The 24,726-nt window shown below is 34.5% G+C and overlaps 2 protein-coding genes across 3 annotated transcripts; both read left to right on the plus strand.

Annotated features, from left to right (window-relative positions):
* Positions 1-5,712: 5,712 nt before the first annotated feature.
* LOC114423137 (regulator of nonsense transcripts 1 homolog) lies at positions 5,713-19,274 on the plus strand. Its single transcript, XM_028389771.1, has 29 exons — positions 5,713-6,475; positions 8,949-9,200; positions 9,285-9,455; positions 9,571-9,621; positions 9,802-9,894; positions 10,032-10,127; positions 10,572-10,622; positions 10,710-10,828; positions 11,317-11,425; positions 13,074-13,196; positions 13,286-13,357; positions 13,446-13,517; positions 13,653-13,719; positions 14,356-14,498; positions 14,582-14,653; positions 14,728-14,856; positions 15,041-15,196; positions 15,366-15,479; positions 15,576-15,674; positions 15,753-15,830; positions 15,954-16,088; positions 16,534-16,608; positions 16,755-16,875; positions 17,106-17,479; positions 17,579-17,641; positions 17,730-17,801; positions 17,974-18,105; positions 18,195-18,314; positions 18,450-19,274. The coding sequence occupies exons 1-29, from the start codon at positions 5,957-5,959 to the stop codon at positions 18,570-18,572; spliced, it is 3,801 nt and encodes a 1,266-aa protein (XP_028245572.1). The 5' UTR covers positions 5,713-5,956; the 3' UTR covers positions 18,573-19,274.
* A 1,060-nt stretch (positions 19,275-20,334) lies between these two features.
* Positions 20,335-24,017, plus strand: LOC114423147 (histone-lysine N-methyltransferase, H3 lysine-9 specific SUVH6-like). 2 transcript variants are annotated; one of them, XR_003668800.1, is made up of 3 exons: positions 20,335-20,556; positions 20,709-23,101; positions 23,567-24,017. XR_003668800.1 is itself a non-coding variant. In XM_028389779.1 (2 exons), the coding sequence occupies exon 2, from the start codon at positions 20,713-20,715 to the stop codon at positions 22,174-22,176; it is 1,464 nt and encodes a 487-aa protein (XP_028245580.1). In that variant the 5' UTR covers positions 20,335-20,556; positions 20,709-20,712; the 3' UTR covers positions 22,177-23,378. The 2 variants fall into 2 exon arrangements, 1 of the variants encoding a protein (XP_028245580.1); XM_028389779.1 differs by lacking the exon at positions 23,567-24,017 and having other exon boundaries at positions 20,709-23,378.
* The last annotated feature ends 709 nt before the right edge of the window (positions 24,018-24,726 follow it).

Consider the following 24,726-nt stretch of genomic DNA (forward strand, 5'->3'; position numbering starts at 1 on the left):
GAAAAAGAAAGGTGACTAAGTTACACAATTTGTATAATCTATATCTATATTAAATCTGTCTAAATCCATGTCATTTGTTATTGTATGGTGCACTGCAGATCCACCATATTCTCTATATTTTCTCTCTCTTCTGCTGTCCGCAAAAACACATGTTATTATTTATCTAGTTAGCCTAAGTAGTAGGAGCTTATTGTTTGTATGGTAAAGCCTCACGGTGCTGACACAAGGAGAAGACCAAAAGCTAGGGGTCAATACACTGCAACGTGTCATTACTAGACTACGCCGTAAGTGTAACTAGAAAGTAGACAACGTTTGTGCATTACGTAACGCCTATATATTCAAATTCAACACACTCATATATGCATATATATGGGGTTTTAGTTTCAAGCACAAAGCAAAAGCACACCAGAGAAGAAACATGTCGGTAGCGCAGAGACGTGAACAAAGTGGCTCGGGGTTAACAAGCTCCAAGGCCAGCTCATGAATTTGGCACCGTTTCTCCACCACCTCCTCCCTCTTCAACTCACTATATTGATACCAAGAGGAACAAAAAGGTAACCTAGCTATACACATCTTATCTTACTTTATGTAAAAGTAATAAATCATAAACATTTTTATGTTATCAAACCCCTTATTAACACTTATTATTTCTCTTTATCTATTTTTTTATATTTTTTATGCTATACGTTTTTCATGTATAATAAGTTTAAATCAAGGACGCATGTCATGCAAACTACTAACCAGCCCCATCACTAAACTGATTATAATGGATTTATTAATTATACCTATATTTCTTTCTATTCTATCTCAAAGTTGATCTATTGTGGTGTTCACAAAATAATTTTTTTGTACGCATAAAAATTATTTTAAAATTTTAAAGTACGGAATATACTAGATTTCATACAATTAATTATATCAAACACCAATTTTTTTTCAACATTCATTATACAAAAATTTCTGTACACCTCTGAGTTTCTAATAAGGAAAATTGATACAAAAGTTTGCAAGTATAAACACTGGCACAGGAAGACTTTCCTGTTTGGAAGTGTTTCATTGTTATATTTTTTTGACAGTGGAAAGTGTTTCATTGTTGATCATATTATTTTAGCAAAACATACTTTAATTTTGTTCGATTGTGAAGTGTTTTCATGAATTTTGAAAAAAGGAAAAAACTGAAGCATTACAAACATTAAAAAAATTGATGTTATTCAACATCACTCCCATGAATAAACATTTTTTTTTCTAATTTACATTAAAATAGTTTTATTTTTTTTCTTTCAATTTTTAATAGAGTAATACGAACATAAATAGTAATAGTTTACAGCTCTATAGCATACTGTGATTTTGATTGTGTACAAACAGGATGAAAAGCCAAGCATAGCTGAAAACGGTGCAGAATTAGCAAACGGTACTGATTATAAAACTCGTCAATGTTATGTAAAATATGTGGAGTATAAAAGGCAAGTTAAGATGCTATAAAGATATGTATCTAATTATGTAGCATGTGTGGTGTAATCAGATGCATTCAACACTCAACAGAAGGGCGAAAAGGCACCAGAATGCGAGAAACTTGGCACGCATTTTAGGTCCTTCTGTCCAACCGAATGGGTGAGAGTGCTGAGCAACAAATTAGAAGTCAAAACCTCTTTTCTCAACTTATTAATTAATAAAACAAATTTTGTTGTATCATTGTGGTGTGAGAGTCTCTTATAGTGTTGGCACGTATTTTAGGTCTTAGCCGGCTAATTAATTAATTTTCTTTTCTTCTTTTTGGTGTTTTGCAGATTGCAGAATGGGATAAATTAAAGAAAGAGAAGAGGGGATATTCCCTGCAGGTGGGAAACATCCTTTTTTTTATTTGATAGGAAAAAAGTTGCGAATTGACCATTGACAAATAAGTGAAATTACTCTGCATCTTCTTTCTGTGTTATGCATTTTTCTTTTCACTTGTTTCAGAGTATAGTGATGCATAATAATAGTATAGTGATGCATCCGCCTCGCACATCTTATAACTTGTGTTTTGATCCACGTTGAATGGAAGTTCTAATGCATAAACGTAGAAGCAAATTAGTAAGACCCTCTCGTTAAATATGTATGAATTCAGTTGAACTCAAACTGATATGTGTAATTAAACACACTTAATAGTCAAACTTGGTTATATAAAGTATTAAGGGTCTCCAGTTATTTAACCGTTTGAGTAATAATTAGATAAAAAGGAGCAACTTTCGTGTAGTTTGTGATTGGATGTAAATGTTCACATTGTCGTCACGGAAAAAAATTCATGTAAGGAGAACTCTTAGATTAGATTCTAAAGTTGCGTTTTCGCCACCCACCTAGCTGCTGCAGTCACCAACCACCCAAACGTCGTTGATCACCCACCTCCAGGGACGGATATCTAGAGGGGGTGGATAGGGGTTCAAGACACCTCCCTTCCTTGAAACTTTTTATTTCTATATATATATAAATATAAAAGTTAATTAGTATAAAATTAATTTCAGATGTTATTATTATAATAATGGTTAATATTAATTAGTGTAAAATAATGTAAAATTAGTTGTGTTTGTTGTTTTGTTTTAATTGTTAAAGTAATATTTAGTGTAAAATTAGTTGTGATTTTATTGTTATTATGATAATAATTAAGGTTATTGTCATTTAATATAAAAATTAGTTAAATTTATTTAATACAAAAATTAGTTAAATTTATGTGTAAAAGTAGTAAAAAAAATTAAAAATTATAATTTATTAAAAGTTAAACATTGAAATAATTATAAAAGAAAAAAATTTCAACCCCCATTTATAAGATTTCTGATCCGTTCTCTGTCTTCGCCCACCCAATCACCACCGCTGACCAACCAACCAATGTAGATGTCGAAGACTCCTTCATCCCTCAACATTCCTTTCTTCCAATTTCCAAAGTATCCTATGAAGCCACCATTGTTGCCACAAAACCAGCTGCGAAATCAATTGTCGGCAACAACCTCCAATGGTGGCAATTGTAATCTCCACAAGCATCGTAATCCTTGACAGAAGTCTCCTACTCATCTCTTTTGGTTTTGCATCTTTCTTATAAAGAGTTGATGCAATAGGATTAATCTTGTATTATCCAAGGCATAAAAAGATACAAACCAATGCAAGGCTCAGGAGTGACTATTGTTCAAATCTTTTTTTCGTCCAATAAGACCATTGTTCTAAAATTGACAACAACTTGGAAAAAAAAAAGAAGTTAAAACTATAATTTGAAAACAGAAAATTAGTTTTAGTTTATAAAAATTTGACAACTTCGAAACAAAAACCACCTTGAATGGGACCTAACTTATGTAACATGGTTTATTAGATAGTTTAGTCAATCGACTTTGGTTTTTTCTAAACGATTTGATCTGACTTTTTTAGGACAATTTTATTCCCGATAGAACTACCTAAATAGTTTTGCTTGCATGAGTTTGGTTTGATCCCCTTATGATAATGTGTATTGACTTTTCTCTCTTCTGGGTATTAATGAAATCTTTTTGGTAGGTTTTGTTAATTTTGTTAGGAGTATCAATTTAGTTGAGATCACCAGTTTTTTTTTATTTCTAGTCCACCTTGACTTATAAAAAAATATGGTGTGTAAATCTTTTTCAACACTAAGCTTTTTTTAGTAAGAGAATGACACACACAAAACAAAAAATAAATGTATATATTTTTTCTTAACTATTTGTGTGAATCTTTTTCCTTCTAAAGACATACTCTAATCCATGACAGCACAATTCTTGCACAAGAAGTTTCATGTCTTGTTCATAAAATTATTTTAAAAAGTTATGTAATTAGTTACTGTTGAAATAATCACATAAATTGTATATTCAAAGTTTGCCTATTAATAATGGAATCCTACGAGAATTTTTAGTACCGGAGAAAATACATACTCTTGTACGTGAGAACACAATTCTTACCCAAGAAATTTCACATCTTATTCATAAAAAAGTATTTTTTTAAAGGGACATGTAATTAGTTATTGTTGAAATAATCACATAAATTTTATATTTAAATTTTGCTAATTAATAATGAAATTTTCAAATTGAATTTTCTTAATAAATCTTTTTTCATAGTATAAATCTGAAATTGAATCTTTGATTGCATGCTCAACAAAGTTACTTGTTGATCATGCCACACACTATAAAAAATTTATGTTATTATATAATTTTCTCATGTTGGAGAGGTACATTAAACACATGTAAACCCAGTGCCCAATACCAAAGTATAATTATTAAGTAACATGAATGATTCTTAATTCCTTAAACCCGAAACATTGAATATGTCAATAAAAATATTTTACTTTATTTATCTATAAAAGTTAATGGTTGATTTTTTTTATAAGTATTGTAAAGATACTGATTAATAAAACGAACTCAATTAAAATTTATAATAAATAAATATTTTAGAAATATAAACCATATTTTATTTTATAATGATTAATTTAAATTATAATATAAAATTATTTTCATATTTTGATATTTTTAAAGAGAAGTATTAAAATTTAATGTAGAGATTGAGATAATAAAATATTAATTTGAAAATAAATAATTAAGAAAATCAAATATGTAGATAAAAAGGAGGATAATTTAAAATGATTAAGACATAATCTTTTTAACTGATTACAGATAATGTATAAAATGTACCTTCATATTGGAGAGAAGAAAAAATATTAAAAATTTATAATTAAAAGAGTTGAACACAAATTTATAATATATTAGTATTAATACTATCCTTAACAATTAATAATAGGTTAAAATATACAATAACCCCTTATCTTATTTCTTTAAAAAAATTGGTCCTTTCATTTTTATAAATTTTAAAATGATCATACACATTTATGATAAATTAATCTTTTAAAAAATAATATTTTTTAATTTTCCAATACGATTTCGAACCTTTTATTTATTTATTCAATAGGTAAATGTATTTCATTAAATTCATTTACATGAAAATTATCAAAATCAACCCATATTTGAAAAAAAATGTCATAAACTTGGTGAAAATCGTATAAAAATAAGTCATAAGTAATATAAGAAAAAAATGTGAGATTATATTTTTAGAAAAAAATGTGAGATTATATTTTTAGGATTTTAATTGCTCATGAAATTCACTTTTCATGTATTTTTTTTTTATCTTGTTTACGTGTCTTTTTAAGGTTTGAACATTATTTAATTTTTATGTAGATAAATTTAATAGGATAAATTTCATGTATTAAATCAATCGAATAAAAATTTAAAATGGAGCACAATTTTTTGAAAGAATTATTAATTTGTCATGAATTAAATAAATAAGGAGATAATTTTAAAACTTTTAAAAGTCAAGATAAAAATTAAAAAAAAATAACTAACATTTATATTCCCTTCTTCGCTAATTGTAAAAAACTTTTTAAAAATTTGTTTGTGTTTTTTTTACAAATTATTTTTTAATTTCTAAATAGATTAATTATTATTTTTATATATTTTTACTTAATAATTTTATTTTTAATCAATTAAGTGAATAAAAAAATAAGATTTTTTTAAAATAACAATATAAATAATTGAGATATTTAATATTATTAAATAATTTAAAAAAAACATGAATTAAAAAAGTTTTATAATTAATAATGGAGATGAGAAGTGGAGAGAGAGTCGAAATGCTCACGCGAGCAGTGAATCCGTATGATCCTCGAATACGTCGGTACACACTCGCGCGCTTGCGCTCACTTTGTCTATTATGTGTCTCACTTTCATCCATCTGGATTCTTTTGAGTGTTTCTCTTCTCTCTCCCCCTAACTTCTAATTTCCTCTTTTTCCCTTCCCCACACCCAACCCTAACCCTAATCACAAAAATTCACAATCCCTTCCATTTTCCAACCCTATTAACAACAACGCCCTCGCTTAAAACCCTAACTCCGACACTCCCCAAGATCTCAAGCTCCTCTTCTCGATTCCGCAAACCCTAACAATGGACTCGCAGCAGAACAATCTATTCGAGACCGCTTCGCAACCCGACACCGGCAACGACGCCTACACCTTCCTTGAATTCAACACGCAGGGCGAGGATTTCGACTACCCCGAGTTCCGCGACCCGATTAGGTCGCCGGTGGCCTGGCCCACGCCGTCCGATTCGCTAGCGGACCCGTTGGAGCGCGGCGGCGGAGGCGGTTCTGATCACCAGTCTGATGCCTCGCCGGTTTCCGTGGCTCCCGGGAGTGCCACGAAGGGGGGCCGGTCGGGGAGCGGCGGCGGGAACAGCAGCCAGATGGTGGATGCGCTTGCGGCGGGGATGAGCGGGTTGAATTTCGAGGACACTGGGGATGACGATAACTATGAGTATGGGAAAGGGGATTTCACCGAACACGCTTGCCGCTATTGTGGGGTTTCCAATCCCGCGTGTGTTGTGAGGTGCAATGTGCCTTCGTGTAGAAAGTGGTTCTGTAATTCTCGAGGGAACACTTCGGGATCGCATATCGTCAATCACCTGGTTAGTTTTTTTGTTGCTGCATTTGCCGCTTATGGTGGTGTGATTTTGGATATACTTGTTGTTCCTTGTGTTTTGGTTAGAGATGGGGTTGGGTTGTTTAGAAATTGATGAGTAAGGTGCGTGCGTGATGGTGAAATGGTGTGGCGTGTGGTAGTGACATTTGAAAATTTAGAAGCCAAAGGTGTGTGGTTCTTTTTATGGTTTCATTCAAATTACGGGCGAAAAACGGGGAGGACTGTAGATATGCATGCACTACTTGAAATCAGATTGTTTAGAAGAATTCCTTGATATTTAGTGACCATATTTAGAGGTGCGGAATAGCTAGCGTGCATGTTTGTGGAAGTAGTGCGTGATTCTTTATGTTATTTAACATTCTAATCTATACTGATAAAAAAAACGAAGTTATTGGGTGAGAAGATATTTGGCTTGTGGGCTGTTGGTCATGTACCACGTATGAGGCTTGAGGGCTCTTACCTATTTGGTTCAAAACATGAGTATGACAAAATGTACCCGGTTCCTCCAATATAGAAGGGTAGTGCTTGCTTGTTCTAAAGCAAGAAATGATATTCTGTCTAGATAATAATTAATTATTTAAAAAACTTTAAATTAGTTGAGAGGCCCCTATCACATTTTCATCAAACTCTACCGATGATTTATTTACTTACTTTTTTGAGGGTGTTATCAAACTTAGTGCATGTTTGGATTAAAGTTTGCAAACTTAAGTATGGGTCAAACTTAAGTTTGCAAAAATAACCCAAGTCTTTCTTCTGTAAAACTGAGTTTTCAGGAAAAAATTTCATCTGCAAACATACTTTACCCAAACATGTCACCAAAATGAGTTTCCTCTTCAAATTTAGTTTGGAGCTCCCCGCCAGCAAATCAAACATAACCTTAGTGAACGATGCTGTTTTAATATAATCACTCTAGATGATGGAATCAACTTAATAGTTACAAATTAGAATAAGCACAAATTGGAAAGCAATTTGAAGTTTTTCTCCTGACTTCAAGAACGTGTTAAATTTTTGACATGGCTGTCGCATTGCAGCTATAGGAATATATTGTTCATAGTTTAATATGCATTTTATTTGTTTTTATTATTACAATCACTTTATATTCACTTTTTTGCTTTTTTATTCTGTTAGAGTAAGTTCTGTTGAGCATAGTTGTCTTATTGAGATATATCATATTTCCAGAATTTGAAGGATTGTTTTTATTAAATCATGAATTATCATAAAATATGGGAATAAATGCTAAATGGGTTTAAGCATAACTTAAAAGACTGGTGCTCTTATAAAACAAGAGACAATACTTAATTTAACAATGCTAGTTATGTATATATTCTTAATATTTTGTCGTTGAATTCAAAAAATGATAGTAAGTAATAAATAAAGCACAGACAACAGATTCAATAGGAGATGTAGTTGGACAGTTGATATTGTAGCATTTTTCTGGGTTTTCTCCCACAAATATCCTATTTGACATTTGAAGTCGATTTTCCTTTTGCACTTAGATTTCTGGGGTGGGGGGGGGGGGATGAGGTATTTTTCTTTTTGGTTTGGCCAGATTCAAACTGGACCTGGTGCAAAACATCAAATAACCCCTGAAATAGATATTTTCTGAATCGGCTGAGTTGTTTAAGCCATCGTTCAGATGCAGCTTTTTAGTGTTTCGGGCTATGATTCAGTGCCGTTTTGCTACTCTCTTCGTAATTAGTATTGCCAGGCAGTTGTATCTGATGTAGTAGTGTGAGTGGGATTTTAATAACCGTCGTTTGAATCTTTTCCAAGTTTGTTTGTTGTGTATACTGTATACTATATATTTTATGACTATATGGTAGTTACACTTGTAGAAGTTTTTATTTTGCAAAAATCAAAGAAAACCAGCTAAGTAAAGGGGGAAAGAAATTAATTTATGCATTTACTTGTATGACACCTACCTATGTTCCTTTAGTTATTTTTTTTCTTATATAAGAGAACATTATGCACTCATTTATCTCTTTTAAACGCTCCAAGTTTGGTTTAGTCTGTCTTAAAAGTATGCTTACAAATGAAAACCGGGGGTGGGGGTGATTCATGCCCCACTGAGGAAAGCTAGAAATATATAAACATGGAAATAACAATATGTATATCTGTATCTGTGCTGTCTCCTTTGTCTTGTAACTTTTCTCTCCTATTCTATTATATCTTTCATTCCCATCCTGGTTTTCTTAAGTTCAAGATTCATGAATTTATTATTCTTTTAGAATAAATCAGTCTCTTTTTTTTGTTGCCGGAATGGGTAGATAGTAGATATGCTTATGAATTTGGGTTCAAACTTTATCATTGTTGTTTTTGATAAAAAAAAATGTTTATTTGACTGATAAGTGATAATTCTTTTATTTTCTTGCTGTTGTGTGTAGTGTGTACTGATGAGAATATATTGGTCTTTGTGAGCAAATGTTGCTTACTTTTGTTTATTTCTTTTTTAAATATAGGTTCGGGCTAAACACAAGGAAGTCTGCCTACACAAAGATAGTCCGTTGGGAGAAACAATTCTCGAATGCTACAACTGTGGATGTCGTAATGTGTTTCTCCTTGGATTTATTTCTGCAAAGACGGAAAGTGTAGTTGTTCTTCTTTGTCGTGAACCTTGCTTGAGTGTTAATGCCTTGAAGGACATGAATTGGGACCTTAGTCAATGGTGCCCCTTGATTGATGATAGGTGTTTCTTGCAGTGGCTTGTCAAGGTTACTATGTTTCCTTTGTGTTAATTAATTTAATTTTATAAGTTTTGTCCATCTGTCTTTGAAACATCTTGTTTTCTGCTGCAGATCCCATCTGAACAGGAGCAGTTAAGGGCTCGCCAAATAAGTGCACAGCAAATAAATAAGGTGGAAGAGTTGTGGAAGACAAATCCTGATGCTTCTTTTGAGGACCTTGAGAAGCCTGGTGTAGATGATGAACCTCAGTCCGTTGCTTTGAAATATGAAGATGCATATCAGGTGTGCGTTCAGGAATCAGGATGGCTTGTTAATGTTTTACATGGAGTATGTCACTATTTTACCGTGTATACTTGGGTCTTATTTATAACATTTATTGTTTGTCTCATTGTCTCAGTATCAAAATGTATTTGCACCTCTTATTAAGCTTGAAGCCGATTATGATAAGGTAATATTTGTTCTCTACTCCACTGTAATACATTCTATCATATAATAGCTATTTAGCTTCTTTTTTTTCTGCATGTACTTTTCGATCTGCTCCATCCAGAAAAATCTCTGATTGATTTACCTTTTCCTCTTATCTTGTGTAATGTTTTTACTGTGTCTTATATGGCCTGTGTTGATGTAGATGATGAAAGAATCACAAAGCAAGGACAATGTCACTATCCGATGGGATATTGGTCTTAATAAGAAGCGTGTTGCATACTTTGTATTTCCAAAGGTGCTATATCTTTTGCTTACTGCTATTGTTGTACATCTTATTCAGTATCTTGTCTTATGTTCTTCACAGTCTGTATTCAATCTTTTTTTTTGTTTTTTTTTCTATTGGTTGATAAACAACGTTGTCCCATATTGTAGGAAGATAATGAGTTGCGGCTTGTACCTGGTGATGAATTACGATTGCGTTATTCTGGTGATGCTGCTCATCCTGCATGGCAGTCAGTGGGTCATGTGGTATGTATGGATTTTATTTTTCTCTAGTTCTCTAGTATTAATAAAACACAGTCCTTGGTTTTCTTAATTTTCACTTATCATCACTATGCTGTTAGGAAAACTGTTGATCTACTTTTGGTAAAAAAATGGGCAAATAAACATAATGAATATAATTGTTTTCAAATAATGAAGCTTGTACTTAATTTGTCTCTCCAAAAACCTCTTGTATCTCATACATAGATCCAATCATCTTTCAACCACTGCCCACTGCCCATTATCTCCATTTTTAGATGTAAAGGAAGCACTATTGACTGCTATATGTTATTGTTTTATTGTTCACTTGTTTAGTGTATGCATGCAACTTATATGGAATAATGTGTATGATTTTATTGATCTATTCTGTTAGCACTTTATTTATATTATTTCATTATATGCTGTGTTAGATGCTTTATATTCTATTTTCAGATTAAGCTAACTGCACAAGAGGAGGTTGCACTGGAGCTTCGTGCTAGTCAGGTGAACTTAGCATTAGTTTGTGATGCTTATCTTGTGCCTTCAAGCTCTTCATCTGTGCCTTGTGCTTATTGCCCTTGTTATTTGCAGGGGGTTCCAGTTGATGTTAACCATGGTTTCAGTGTTGACTTTGTCTGGAAAAGTACAAGTTTTGATAGGATGCAGGGAGCTATGAAAACCTTTGCTGTGGATGAGACAAGTGTTAGTGGGTAAGTTGGCCATTGATTAGGTTTTATGACATCAGTTGGATGCCTTGTATTCCTCCTTTTCTTTTTATATTATTTTTGTTCTTCCATTGTTTTTTCACCAAAATTGAAGATTGCCATGCTCAGGATTGTATTTTTATTATCAAACATGACAAGGGACATGGCTGTAGTTGTATTAGTTGCTATTAATTGGAGTGTACTAAGGAATACGCTAGTAAAGGGACTATAAATAGTATTTTTTATCTTTAATGATAATGTGAGCGAGTGTCGTGTGCTTTTTGGATGATTTTGGAGCCAATTGTGACGTTGAAGTTATACTGCCAGCATAAACTTGTAAGGGAACATCTTTATAATGGAAATAGCATTGTGCCAGGTTTATGTTTGTTTTAACTAATTGAGAGATCTCTAAATAGCGGTTGTGATTGTTTTGTGGGAATTGTGCTTTGTACTTTGTTTATTTGAAATTTTGACAATTTCTGATCAATATTTAGGTATATTTACCATCACTTATTGGGTCACGAAGTTGAGGTTCAAATGGTGCGTAATGCCCTGCCTCGTCGCTTTGGTGCACCCGGGCTTCCAGAGCTGAATGCATCTCAAGTATGTTGTTTCTTCAGATATATGTTACTTGTTTTATGGTTTTCTTGCTAATATGTTTGATTTTTTTTTTTTTTTTTGCTCAGCTGCTAATATTTTTGATATTGGTCCGTTTTTTTTCCTGCTATAGTACATGGCAGTTGGCAGATTATCTGCTGCTTTAGGAGTTGGGAGGGAACATTTTGTGAGAGGGGATTTTAATTGTAATAAATGGTATTATCTTCGCCTTTACTTGGATGTTTGAATTGGATAAGGAAACAGTGCTTTAAATAAAAGAAAAATAAAAATTTATAATTCAATTTTTTTCCTTCTAATAAACTATTATGTTAACATTGTATTTTAACAATGTTTTGTAAAAGATATATTTTGACCATGATGCTTATGTGAAATATAGAAATATTATTAAGGGTAAAGTAGTTACTTAGTCTCTCTCCTCCAAAATGCCTCTAATTAGAAAGTTTTGGATGGTTAAGTGAATATACCTCATTTTCCCCAACCTCCTTAAGAAATCTTTTAAACAAGGTGGGGACTGCTTCCTTTTCCTTTAATCTTCCAATCTTCCTTTCTCCTCCATTATCCGATGTGGCTCCATCTCTAAACAAGCCCCTTGACTGGGGGAGTTTGTTACCTTACTTTTTGGTAATAATAGTTATACATTTTTTTTTATCAGCAAAGATAATATATTATAAATATGAAATGGAGTACCAGAGGTACTAGAATACAGCAATATGAGTACCATACAAATGGTTCCAGAATCAGACATACCTAGTCTGAGAGGGAACCATTCTATGGATACTAGTAAAATTTACATTTAGTAGTCAAAAAGTTCTATCCTCTACTGATACAAAAACCCTGTCTAATGCTACTGGACCATTGGTTAAAGTGGATAGTGAAATCTTTCTCAAAGTGCCTGAGCCACGTCCATAGAGTGAAAGTTGCATTAGAGAACACTATGCTGTTGAAAGTTGAAAGTTGTATTAGAGAACACTATGCTGTTCCTAAGCTTCCAAGTGGACCATGTTAAGGCCAGCCACCAGCATTGCCACCTCTTCATCCTACCTCTTCATCCTAACACCATCAGCCTGAACATCTATGTGTTGGAGGAAGTTCTGTTTCGGGGTGAGGGGGACAACACCTTTTAAATTCAGCCATGACGTAGTTTTCCACCAAATAGGTTGGATTTTGTTGCAATGAAGAAATAAGTGGGCTGAATCCTCCTCATTTATTCTGCAGAAAGGGCATAAGATTTCTGTGAGCTGCACTTGTCTTCGCTGTAAATTCTTTCTTGTGGGTAACCTATCATTAATTAACCTCCAAGCAAAAACTGTTATTTTACTTGGAACCTTTATACTCCACAATTTGTCAAAATAATCCTCCCGGCTTCCACCTGCAGATTCCTCCGTTAGCATGTTGTAGGCATTGTGTGCTGAATATTGGCCTGTTGGGTCTCCCATCCACTCCCACCTATCAGATCCTTGTTGCTGAATGATCTTATGTTGGACCTCATAATAGTTATACATAACATGATGATTTGAAGGATTAGAAACCTGAATAAAGCTGGAGAAATGCCTTGTAACCTTTCTGTATCATTTTGTATGAGATGCAACATCATAAAAAAAATCTTCTGTTCACTGATCACCTATGTTTGTAGGTTTTTGCTGTCAAGAGTGTTCTTCAAAGGCCTATTAGTTTGATTCAAGGACCACCTGGAACTGGTAAGACCGTAACATCTGCAGCACTTGTATACCACATGGCCAAGCAAGGTCAAGGGCAGGTATGCTCTTAAATGTTTTCTAGATATCATTTGTTTTTGTTGTTTTCTGTTTATTCACTAATTTCCGATCCTCTCAATTTATTTTTCAGGTTTTGGTTTGTGCACCCAGTAACGTAGCTGTGGACCAGCTAGCTGAAAAGATAAGTGCTACTGGATTAAAGGTATAGTCGCTGTTTATTCTGTTCATGAGTTGGTTATGTATGAACATAGTGAAGCTTCTGTGTAAGTAATACATATCTTTCATTCAAGGTTGTGAGGCTTTGCGCAAAGTCAAGGGAAGCTGTGAGTTCTCCTGTTGAGCATTTAACTCTCCACTATCAGGTTAGTGTTGCATTTACTTTGACTAATATTCTTTTCATATCATGGCCAAATGTGTATACTTTCCATCTTCCGTGATGCATTTGAAATTATGAATCACTGCATGATGCATGTGAATGTAAATGGTGTCTCTTGCAGGTTCGACATCTTGACACATCAGACAAGAGTGAACTTCATAAGTTACAACAGCTGAAGGATGAGCAAGGTCTGGGTGCCATTTTTGCTCAAAAGCTACTCAAACTTAGAAATATTACCTGATGGGCAGACTTAGTATGGTTGATTTGTATGCATTTTATGTTATAGCCTTATTAATTTAGTTAAATTTCGTACATCTCTTTTTATCCAAGAAATTTACAATAAACCTGTTTGCATTTCTAGTATCTAGTAAAGAGAGCTGTCATCAATCTTCTTGAAGTGTTTTTTTTTTTTTGCTCAGCAAAAATATATATATCATTAATAAGGAATAGTACCAGAGGTACTAGGGATACAGATATAGGAGTAGATATATAGCTGGTTCAAGTGTATACACAGAACCAAGCTAATACATATGAAAATTCATAATTACAACATCACCCCTCCCCTCCTAGTTACTGAATGCTTCCTTGAAGTGTTAATTTATCTGTTGAGAAAATAAATAGAAATAGTGCTTTTGCTGCTAGGTAAGTGTAATAATGAATAAGGTTTATATTTTGTTCTCAACATGTAAAAGAAATTTCTCTTTCTTCCTTCCGATGTTCTGTTGTTTGTTACAGATGATGCTATATGTTTTAACTTGTACTGGGTGAGGCTAATATGTATGAGAGTTAAAAATGATGATTATTTTTGTTGTATCATGTTTCAGGCGAACTTTCTAGCAGTGATGAGAAAAAATACAAAGCACTTAAGCGAGCAACAGAAAGGGAGATTTCTCAGAGTGCTGATGTGATCTGCTGTACATGTGTTGGTGCTGGAGATCCTCGGCTTGCAAATTTTAGGTTCCGTCAGGTTGACATACTTGTACATGCAATGTATAATTGTCATATTCTTGATCACTTTTACACCATCATTATTATATTTTTTTTCCTCAGGTACTTATTGATGAGTCCACTCAAGCAACTGAACCTGAGTGCCTCATACCCTTGGTTCTTGGAGCAAAGCAGGTATTTTGTCAAATATGCACTTGCACTTGTGTGATCCTAGATTGTTGACGTTTTAACAAGATGTTTCTGTTTAGGTTGTTCTTGTTGGTGATCATTGTCAGCTTGGTCCAGTTATTATGTGCAAGAAAGCAGCCCGTGCTGGGTTAGCACAGTCACTTTTTGAACGCCTAGTTCTACTTGGTGTCAAACCAATTAGGTTGCAGGTAAAGGATGTCTTAGGTCTCATGCAAGAATTAATAACTACCTGCTATGATATCCCTACCTTAGGCTATTTGATTAGTTTTATCCGGGCTTGTAATGTCCCATGGTGACTTTTTGTTTGGCTTATTTTTCTAATTTTGTTCACTATACATACTTTAAGGTTTTTTATTTTATTATCTCAAACAGGTTCAGTACCGTATGCATCCATGCCTTTCAGAATTTCCCTCAAACAGTTTCTATGAAGGCACTCTGCAAAATGGAGTCACTGTTAATGAAAGGAAGTCTTCTGGAATTGATTTTCCTTGGCCAGTGCCAAACCGTCCCATGTTTTTCTATGTTCAGGTACTGTAAATACATGTATGTCAATATTGTTTTCTTTCTTTGTTGAAATATTTCCATCATTATCCACTGACATTGTATCAAATTTTTGGTTATTTTGATTTTTGACCTTTGTTGTCTCGTGGTCTTTTCCCTCAACTTTCTTTTAATTATTTACTTAATTGTTTTCTAGATGGGACAAGAAGAGATAAGTGCTAGTGGAACATCTTATTTAAATAGGACCGAGGCTGCAAATGTTGAAAAGATTGTAACTACTTTCTTAAAAAGTGGTGTGGTACCAAGTCAGGTATTTTTTGAACTGTAGATTAAACAGATGGGTTTACAATAGCACTGTCAGTGTTCATGTTAATATTATTAATATTCTTGTAAAATGTTAAATCAGATTGGTGTGATAACACCTTATGAGGGGCAAAGAGCTTATATTGTGAACTATATGTCAAGAAATGGTGCTCTCAGGCAGCAGCTTTACAAGGAGATTGAGGTTTGAGACAGTTATCTTGATTTCTTTATGCAATCTCTGTCCTTGTTGCAGTTGCTACATGTGTTTTATTCTTTTCAGGTTGCTAGCGTTGATTCCTTTCAAGGAAGGGAGAAAGACTACATCATTCTGTCTTGTGTTAGAAGTAATGAACATCAGGTTGGACAACATATGCTTTATTTGTGGCTTTTCAAAGTTTGCAAGCTGCAAATATCTGCATTTTGAGCCATTATTAAGAATGAGTGATCAATGATTGATTTGACTTGTATACCTCTTTTGTAGGGCATTGGATTTCTGAATGATCCTAGGAGGCTCAATGTTGCTTTGACACGAGCAAGATATGGCATTGTTATTTTGGGAAACCCTAAAGTTTTGAGCAAACAGCCTCTATGGAATAGTTTATTGACTCACTACAAGGTAGTTCTTGTGTTTTGAGATTTTACTGTCGGTGGTATTTTTTTTGGTTTAACCAGAGGTATCTGAGGCTTCTTATTTGGCACCCGACTAATCCTCTCCCATTTTGGGGTAAAGTGGTACCTCTAGTTGCAACTCCATGCCCATGCTGGGGACTGAACCCCGGACCTTGGTTAAGGGACCCAAGTGCCAGACCACTTGTGCCAACAACTTTTGGTTACTGCCGATGGTATTGATTTCATAAAAAATGTGCTGGTATAGCAAGAACCACAAGTTGATTTGAAATGTTTTTGCTAATTGTAGAATTCTATTTTTTATAATTGCCCGTTTATGATTCATCATTAAAAGTTCTCCCATTTAGTAAGAGTGATTTCATATTGATCTCTTTTCTATAGTGTTGTTTTGTTTTCTAAAAAAGCTGAGCTTTTCTTCCCCACTTCCTAAACAGGAACATGAGTGCTTAGTTGAAGGGCCTTTAAATAACTTGAAGCAAAGTATGGTTCAGTTCCAGAAACCCAAGAAGGTAGGTGTTAAAGGATTTGATAGTGTTGATTTAAGTGCTTTGTGATTGTGGTAGGGTGCTGTGTCAGTGGGGTGCTTTTCTAGCGAGGCATTTGTTTATTGAGAATATTACATATCTATGTCATGGTTGGTCTTATTTTGATGCAGATTTACAATGAACGAAGGCTTTTTTATGGGGGTGGACCTGGAATTGCGGCTAATGATAATTTTGGTAGTGTTGGATCTGGAGCTGGCACAAGTTCAGATCGGAGGAGCAGTCGAGGAAGGGGTATGTAATTTATAATTTGTTGGATAGGGTGTTTTTGTTTTTCCTGAATACACTAGGATATACTTGTGGTCATTGGTATGTCTTTATGTCCCAATCAAATAACTGTAGTTTAAAAAATTCAAAGGCCTGGTGGTTTGTTTCAAATTCTTGTCATTTCCTACACCTTCCGCCTCCTGGAGCTTTTGATATTTTGATCACTTATGATGACAATTTTTTTCTTTGAACTGTAGGATCTTATATACCTCCTGGTCCACCAAATGGAACTCATAAGCCTGGAGTGCATCCTGCTGGATATCCTGTGCCAAGGGTTCCTTTGCCTCCTTTTCATGGTGGTCCCCAATCTCAACCATATGCCATTCCATCTCGCGGGGCAGTTCATGGACCCGTTGGGGCAGTTCCTCATGTTCCATCTCCAGGGAGTCGAGGTTTTGGGGCTGGGAGAGGTAATTCTGGTGCTCCAATCGGCAATCATCTACCACATCAACAAGGCACCCAACAGCCTATTGGGAATATTGGATCTACATTTAACTTCCCTGCTCTAGAGAATCCCAACAGCCAGCCATCTGTTGGTGGTCCATCATCTCAACCTGGGTTTGCCAACAATGTATGTACTTTCATTGTGCCAGCTTCATGTGTTCTATCAACATGTCCTTGTCATTTTTTTATATGTCTGGGTTATGACTATTTTTCCTGTGGATAATAGATGCCTGTTCAAGGTGCTGGCCAATCATTTCGAGATCAATTTTCTATGCCTGGAATGTCCCAGGTACTTACTGTCACTTGGTAGAAGCTTGGTTTTGTTTCAATGCAAAATTGGCTTATTTTTGTTAATTTTGTTTTAAAATTGCCATCAGGACTTCTTGGGCGATGACTTCAAAAGCCAGGGGTCTCATGTTCCTTATAATGTCACTGATTTCTCTACACAGGTTTGTGAACTAATTTTAATATTGTACATACTATATTTGTTCTTTACATGTAAATTTGCCTTGTTAATCAGCAAAACAGGCTGCGTGGCTTTGTTCTTCCTTTTGCTTAAACATATCAGTTGTTCATGTCCATTTGTTGTTTTTTTCCTACTGACATTTTGACCACCTTAAGGCTTCTCAAAGTGGATATGCTGTCGATTATGCTACACAAGGAGCACAAGGTGGATTCTCAGGGAATTTTCTTAACCAGAATTCTCAAGCTGGATATTCTCGCTTTGGTTCTGGAAATGACTTTATGTCTCAGGTTGTTGAAGTTTGCTAGCAATGAGCATTTTCCCACATGATTTTGGTTGACGTGTCCTTTATGCTCTAATTTTCTCTTTTAATTCACAGGACTACATGGGCCATGGATCACAAGGTCTTTTCACTCAGGTGGGATTCACTGATCCCTTGCAAGATGATGCAACGCAAAGCCATTTCAGTGTGGCAAATGCCAACCCTCTTCAGTCCCAGGTTTCTTTTAATTCCAACCTTTTTATTATAAGAGCAATAATTACAGAAATTGAAAGGCTGTGATTGTTTTACTGCCTAATTTTAGGAATTTCTATTTTATTCCTGTTTGATTTACTCAACACACACCTTTTGCAGATGAGTTCTCTTTACTCCCAACCTTTTGCTCACTACAACACACAGCCGCTTAACATGCAGGCTACCCAACAGCAGCCTCAGGCTCAGAACTCCCAAAATCAGAAAATCCACTATAACGGTTGAGGAACTTTAGGAGCTTAATGTGGCTTTGATGGGTTATATAGTCTTTGCAATCAGCAACTGGGGTTGTGCCTGTCTTTTGTGCTGAAATACGTTTGCATGAGACATCCGAAGGATTGCCTTGGGATAGCTATACCGAGGAACTGGTATATATGATTTGAGTTGATGGAATTTTGGGGCATTACGAAGATACAAGCAGGCGCATCCCGGGCTGAAAAATGATAAGATAACCCCCTTTACCTTACTGAAGTTTTGTATTGTTTGGGATTAAGGTGAAATTGTTCGAGAAAGCATTACATGGAATGGTTTTGTCGAAAGGGTTTTAATCTTGAAGCAGAAGGGGCGGTTTACATGTCGGTGAAATACTGAATATAGTAATCCATACTGCACCAATCATCGCCAAGGAAGTTATTATTGTACAGAAGGCAGGGATGCCCTTTCAGCTCTTCCTGACATGTAATTTAAACTCGATATTATAGACACAAGTTATATATGCAACTATTGCCACTCAGAATTTTCTGTGGCATATAAAGGTGTGATAATTGTTTTCCATGTAAATTAGTTATCTTATAATTGCAACATCTGAGTGCTTTGAGTAGTAATTTCGCCGAGATTTTTAATCTCCTCGTTAACAGCTAGCTAACTGGAGTTGGAAAAATGATGTCTATTGTCCTCAATGGATGAGATGTCATGATTTATTTTGAATCTATGGTTAGTTGACACTACCAAGTACCAAGCTGTTGGCATTTTAGTCGATTCTCGTATTTATAATAATGACATCGACCGAAGACACTGGACTAGAAGTGATAGGTCAAAGAGCATTTCCATAGAAAGAATTACTTTTTTTTTTCACAATTGGATGGAAAAGGTATTATATCAATTTTAAAGATTAAAGAATTAAATTGATTTTTTCAAGAATAAAAAAAAATAATTTGTACTATAAAATCATCTAATTACAAGTGTTAAAGTTATCTAAAATTTGGTGTGTATAATCATTTAGCTAATACTTTTAAAATGTTCAGCTAAAAAACATTTATTCACATAATAAATTATCTTAATTATAAGCATAAAGATATTTACATTATTGTTTGTTAATTAGAAATCACATCAAATGTAATTTTTGAAATAATTGTTATAAGAGTTGGAGAAATTAATTATACAACAATTGATTATTAAATGAGTGCGTAAAAAATACTCGTATGTCATTATATCTAAATTGAATCCACACACTTAACATACCCAAAATTATTTATAACTGATATAAAGATGAATACATAATTATAGCCTATATTTAAAACTAGATAAATACTCATTGTTGTCCTAATTGAACTTAAAGTAAAAACATTTTTTTAGGAAAAAATTTAATTTATTCACGATTTTTTTTATGTTGTATATATTTTATATAATAAATATTTTTTCATTTTAGTTTTTTAATTAATATCTTCATGACATTTATTAGGAAGATCCTTAAAACTAAATTGAATGGTAAATAATAAACATTCGTAATTAATAAGTACTCTACAATATAGATCCCTTGTACATGCATACTTTTAATGCAAAATTTATGGTTGGAATTAATTGGGATACATATTAAATAATGTTTAATGTCTTGAATTAATAATTTCAACATGAATTTGATCCAACTTTAACTCCGTGGTTTGTTTAATATTTATGCGTCTTCACCCATTTGATGCACGTCACAGAAGAAACAAATTGCAGTTTCTGCGCAGTTGACTCATTTGACGACGCAGATATTATTACAGGGACACGTGCCATATTGAAAGAGTTTTGGAAACACGCACTACTCTACTAATTTCAGTAGCTCGTAGGACAGTAGGACTCTTCTTGTCTTCGTTTGAAGTTGAAGGGTTCCTTCCTCATTCTGTATCTACCATTTCATTTCGCTAACACTTTTCTTCTGCCGTTTTCACTTGTACATTTTTCGCATTCGTTTCTCTTCTCTCACACTCACACTCCGCTAAGTAAGGTATCTATCTATCTCATACCCTAATATAACACATTCATTCGACTTTACGTCTTTGCTGCTTCTCTTTCTCCATGTTTATGCGTCGATTCTTGATTCTTGATTCTTGGGAGTTGCTTTTTTTTTTTATATATATATGTTTGTGCTGAATTCAGAGGCATGACAATACTACTAGCTGTTCGTGATTTTCCGGATGGATGTGGAGGATTTCCGAAATGTGTTGGTACAATTGTTGAGCTTGAGGATACGAATAAGAATGCTCAACATTTAGCAAGAAGGTATCTTCCTCCAAGAAAAGCTTCAGCTGTCAGAGACTTCCTTCCTTTATTTGGAGGATGCAATGACAATGGGAAGAAAGTGGGTCTACAAAACCCCTCTGTAGATGACAATCCATTGAAAAATGTAGCAGCAGCAGCTGATGATGTGAAAGAAGTTAAGAGTAACATTCAAGATGACTATGGTCGCAAGAGAAAGCTTGTGGACATCTATCAAACTGATTCTGAAAAGAATGTTGCTGAGAGAGTGAAGAAGCTGCATGCATTTGAAGAACCATCTTCTTCTCAGATGAAAATAGTGCTAGGTTTGATGGCTAAATCAGCATGTCCTTGGAGTTCTGGCAAAGGTTCTTCCAACTTGAAGTTGGGAGATGCTAAAAATGGAGACGAGAGTAAGAAAGTGTTTTCTTTTGCTTTGCCTGACAGGTCTAGAAGAGCTATCAAGACTAAAGGTCTTTTAGGGCAGAAGCCTTTGAAAAAGAAGGGAAACGCTTCTGCTTCTCAAGGTACGGGTGAACTAGAAATTTGGGAAAAGGAGGATCGTCTTGACCCCGGTGAAATTAGTGAAGACCTTCAGATTTTTCTGAAATCACACAAGTTCGGTGTAAATGTTACTCCCTCTTCTCATTCTAATTTCATTGGTAATGAGAATGACCGGAAAAAAGTGAGGGAAACATTACAGTTGTTTCAAGTTGTTTCTAGGAAACTTTTAGAGGAAGGAGAATCAAAGTCAAATGAGCTAGGAAAAAGAAAGAGGGTTGATTTAATTGCTGCAAGGATTCTTAAGGACAATGGGAATCATGTTAACTCAGGCAAGAAGATACTGGGCCCTGTCCCCGGGGTTGAAGTAGGTGATGAATTTCAATATAGGGTGGAGCTTAATATAATTGGTCTTCATCGTCAGATTCAGGGTGGCATAGACTATGTGAAGCACAATGGTAAGATCCTTGCGACTAGCATTGTTGCTTCAGGTGGCTATGCTGATTATTTGGTCAATTCAGATATATTGGTATATACAGGGCAGGGTGGGAATGTGATGAGCAATGACAGAAAACCTGAAGATCAGAAGCTTGAGCGGGGCAATCTTGCTTTGAAGAACAGTAGTGAGGAAAAGAATCCTGTTAGGGTGATTCGCGGCTCGGAAGCAATGGATGACAAATACAAGACATATGTTTATGATGGATTGTATGTGGTTGAGACATATTGGCAGGACAGGGGATCTCATGGGAAGCTGGTTTATAGGTTTCGCCTTCAAAGAATTCCTGGTCAAAAGCTTGCTTTGAAGGAAGTGAAGAAATCTAAATATTTCAAAACAAATTTCCATATGTGCTGTGAACACCATAGATGATGAAAAACCCCATTTTGTTTTAGTACATAACTAGCTGGCATGTTGATATACCCGTTTTTGCCATCTCTTTCCTACAGATGGATGTGGTGATTGTAATTGTACTAATGGATGCTTAGACTTGGAGAAATGTTCATGCTTTTCCTCACAAAACCTCTTGGTGGTTGCTGTGCTACCCTATGATTTTTTTTTTATTTTTTTTTTGTATACCTGAGAATGATACTTGCACACATCTCTGACTGATCTGATGAGTGATGAGCGTGTTCAGGCATGCTTATAATAAAGCTTTTTTTTTCAGTAGAAATACATGTCTTTCACTACCCGAGTCACTACAGGCCACAAAAGTTTGACAAAGTTGCATAGTATTTCATGACGAGATCTATGGTGGTCAAGTTGTCTACATGGACCACCGTGGTAAAAAAAAATATTGACCATTAGATTTTGTTGGTAAAAAATGAAGGGTTAGGATTTGTTACCTGTAACCTGTTTTGACCAAATTATTGAATTTTGAATAATTTAATATGATACACGGCAATGACGGATTTGTCCTTACTGGTGAAACTAATGGCTTTGTATCCTATTAGATCTGAAACTAATTGTAGTCAGGGTTTGTCGTTGTAGAAGACAAGAGTTGTCATTCAACTTCGATGAAAAAGATACCGAACGTATTTGTAATGGTTTCTTATGTTGGGGGTTTTGAAGTCTAGTTATTCTCATGACAATTGAGCGAATTTGTTTGCTGTATTGGTGAAAGTTCATTTGATTGACGAGGTGATGTCCATTAATCTTTGTTGTCGTGGCAGAGATGGAGTCTAATACATGGTGCAAGCGGTAGAGGAAAGTTTTGAACCGGAGTCAAAGGTGGAAGTTGGAGAAGTCGTTGTTGTGCGTGGAAGTAGTGGAGGCCTGGTGGAAGTATGAAAATGAGGTATAATTGTTCTACATGTTGTTTAGGTGACTCTGGTTTATTTTAAGAAGCCTGGTAATTTGTATAATATGATGTGGAAAGTGATGGTGTTGAAATGGAGTAGGGATTAATAGATTTATGTGTTATTCTCTGTTACTTGATAATGGTTTCTATGAATAGTAATAATGGATATGATTAATTTGTATTAGGCAAAGGCAAAGGTGTATACAATTGTTTTCGTTTGCCATTGTTTGTGGGCGAATTCTAATATTAAGTAGTTTGTTTTGAGGTTCGACCATACCATATATTATTAAAATAATAGACAGTTAAGATTATGACCTATTTATTACTTACCAGTTGAGTAATTATTATGAAAATGTAATTTTGAATTATTTTATAGTAATGATTTTATTTTCGTTTGAATTAAAAAAGATATTTAAGACAGAAAACCCTAGAATGGTTGGTGGGTTTCTTTCGTTGTTGCAGTGATCGGTCTGGCGGCATGACGATTAAGAGAAAACAATCCAAAATCCCTGTATTTGTCACGACACCCTACTCGGAAGTCTTTGGTCTGCAAGTTGTTGGGTTTTGGAAGAGGTGTGGTGTTCTTTGACAACTGCTTAAGATTGGTGGTGGCGACGCTGACACAGGTGGAGCGTGTGGTGGTGATTCTAGACTGCGAGATTGCTTTTATGGCGCCAATAGTGAAGGCGTGGTAACAGACAAAGACCAACTCATGCACCGAATCGAAACAGGGCAAGCAAAAAATAACCGCTAAAATTATTGTTTATTAAATCGACCTTCAGCTACAACCATATATCACATTTACTGTCAGGAATTGCCTTGGGTAGACATGATAATGAAACCCGCATATCCTTGAATATCCGTTTAAATCTGTCTCAATTTTAATGGAGAATATCCGAATTAGTTGAATACAGAGATTATTTGACTTGTTTTAATCGAGGTTGAATGGGGATATCATTACTCACTTTCATATTCATTCTCATACCCGTCCCACCCCAATGATAAAATTATTAAAATTTTATTAATTACTTCTTAGTTAATGTGTAACAATTATTTTTTTTTAAATTAAATTTTCAATATAATTTTTTACAAAAAAAAGTTTACAAATCTAAGTTGGAGATAGGACGGAGACGAGGATACCAGATGAATATCGAGATGATGTAGCAAATTTTAACCCATGCATATGTTGGAGAGTCAGAATCAAAGACAAACAATATTCGTCATCATCCCGTTCCGTGACCATGTCTACTCTTAGGTGTTGGAAGAGCATATCCCTAATTTCACTATGTTTTCTCATTCAATGCTGGATGAAAACCGAAAATGAATAAGAACTTATCTAACTTGCTAAAAAGCGATATAATTATCCTTTCCTAAATTTATATTTATTAAAAAGTTAAATATTAAAACATATTATTTTAATATAAAACAAATAGTGTTAATTTAATTTTCATTATTACATTTTTTTCTCTTTTTTAATTAATTAACCTCTTATCTTGGGGAATTTTGCTCCCTCGCCCATGAGGGAGAGAGTTTTAGACTTCATATTAGAATTCACCTTGTTTGTGTCCTTTTTTTTTGTTGTTGATATTTTATGGAAAGAAAAAGACAATTAATCCGCTATG

This window comes from Glycine soja, chromosome 1 (genome assembly GCF_004193775.1).
Source record: "Glycine soja cultivar W05 chromosome 1, ASM419377v2, whole genome shotgun sequence".
NCBI classification, from domain to species: domain Eukaryota; kingdom Viridiplantae; phylum Streptophyta; class Magnoliopsida; order Fabales; family Fabaceae; genus Glycine; species Glycine soja.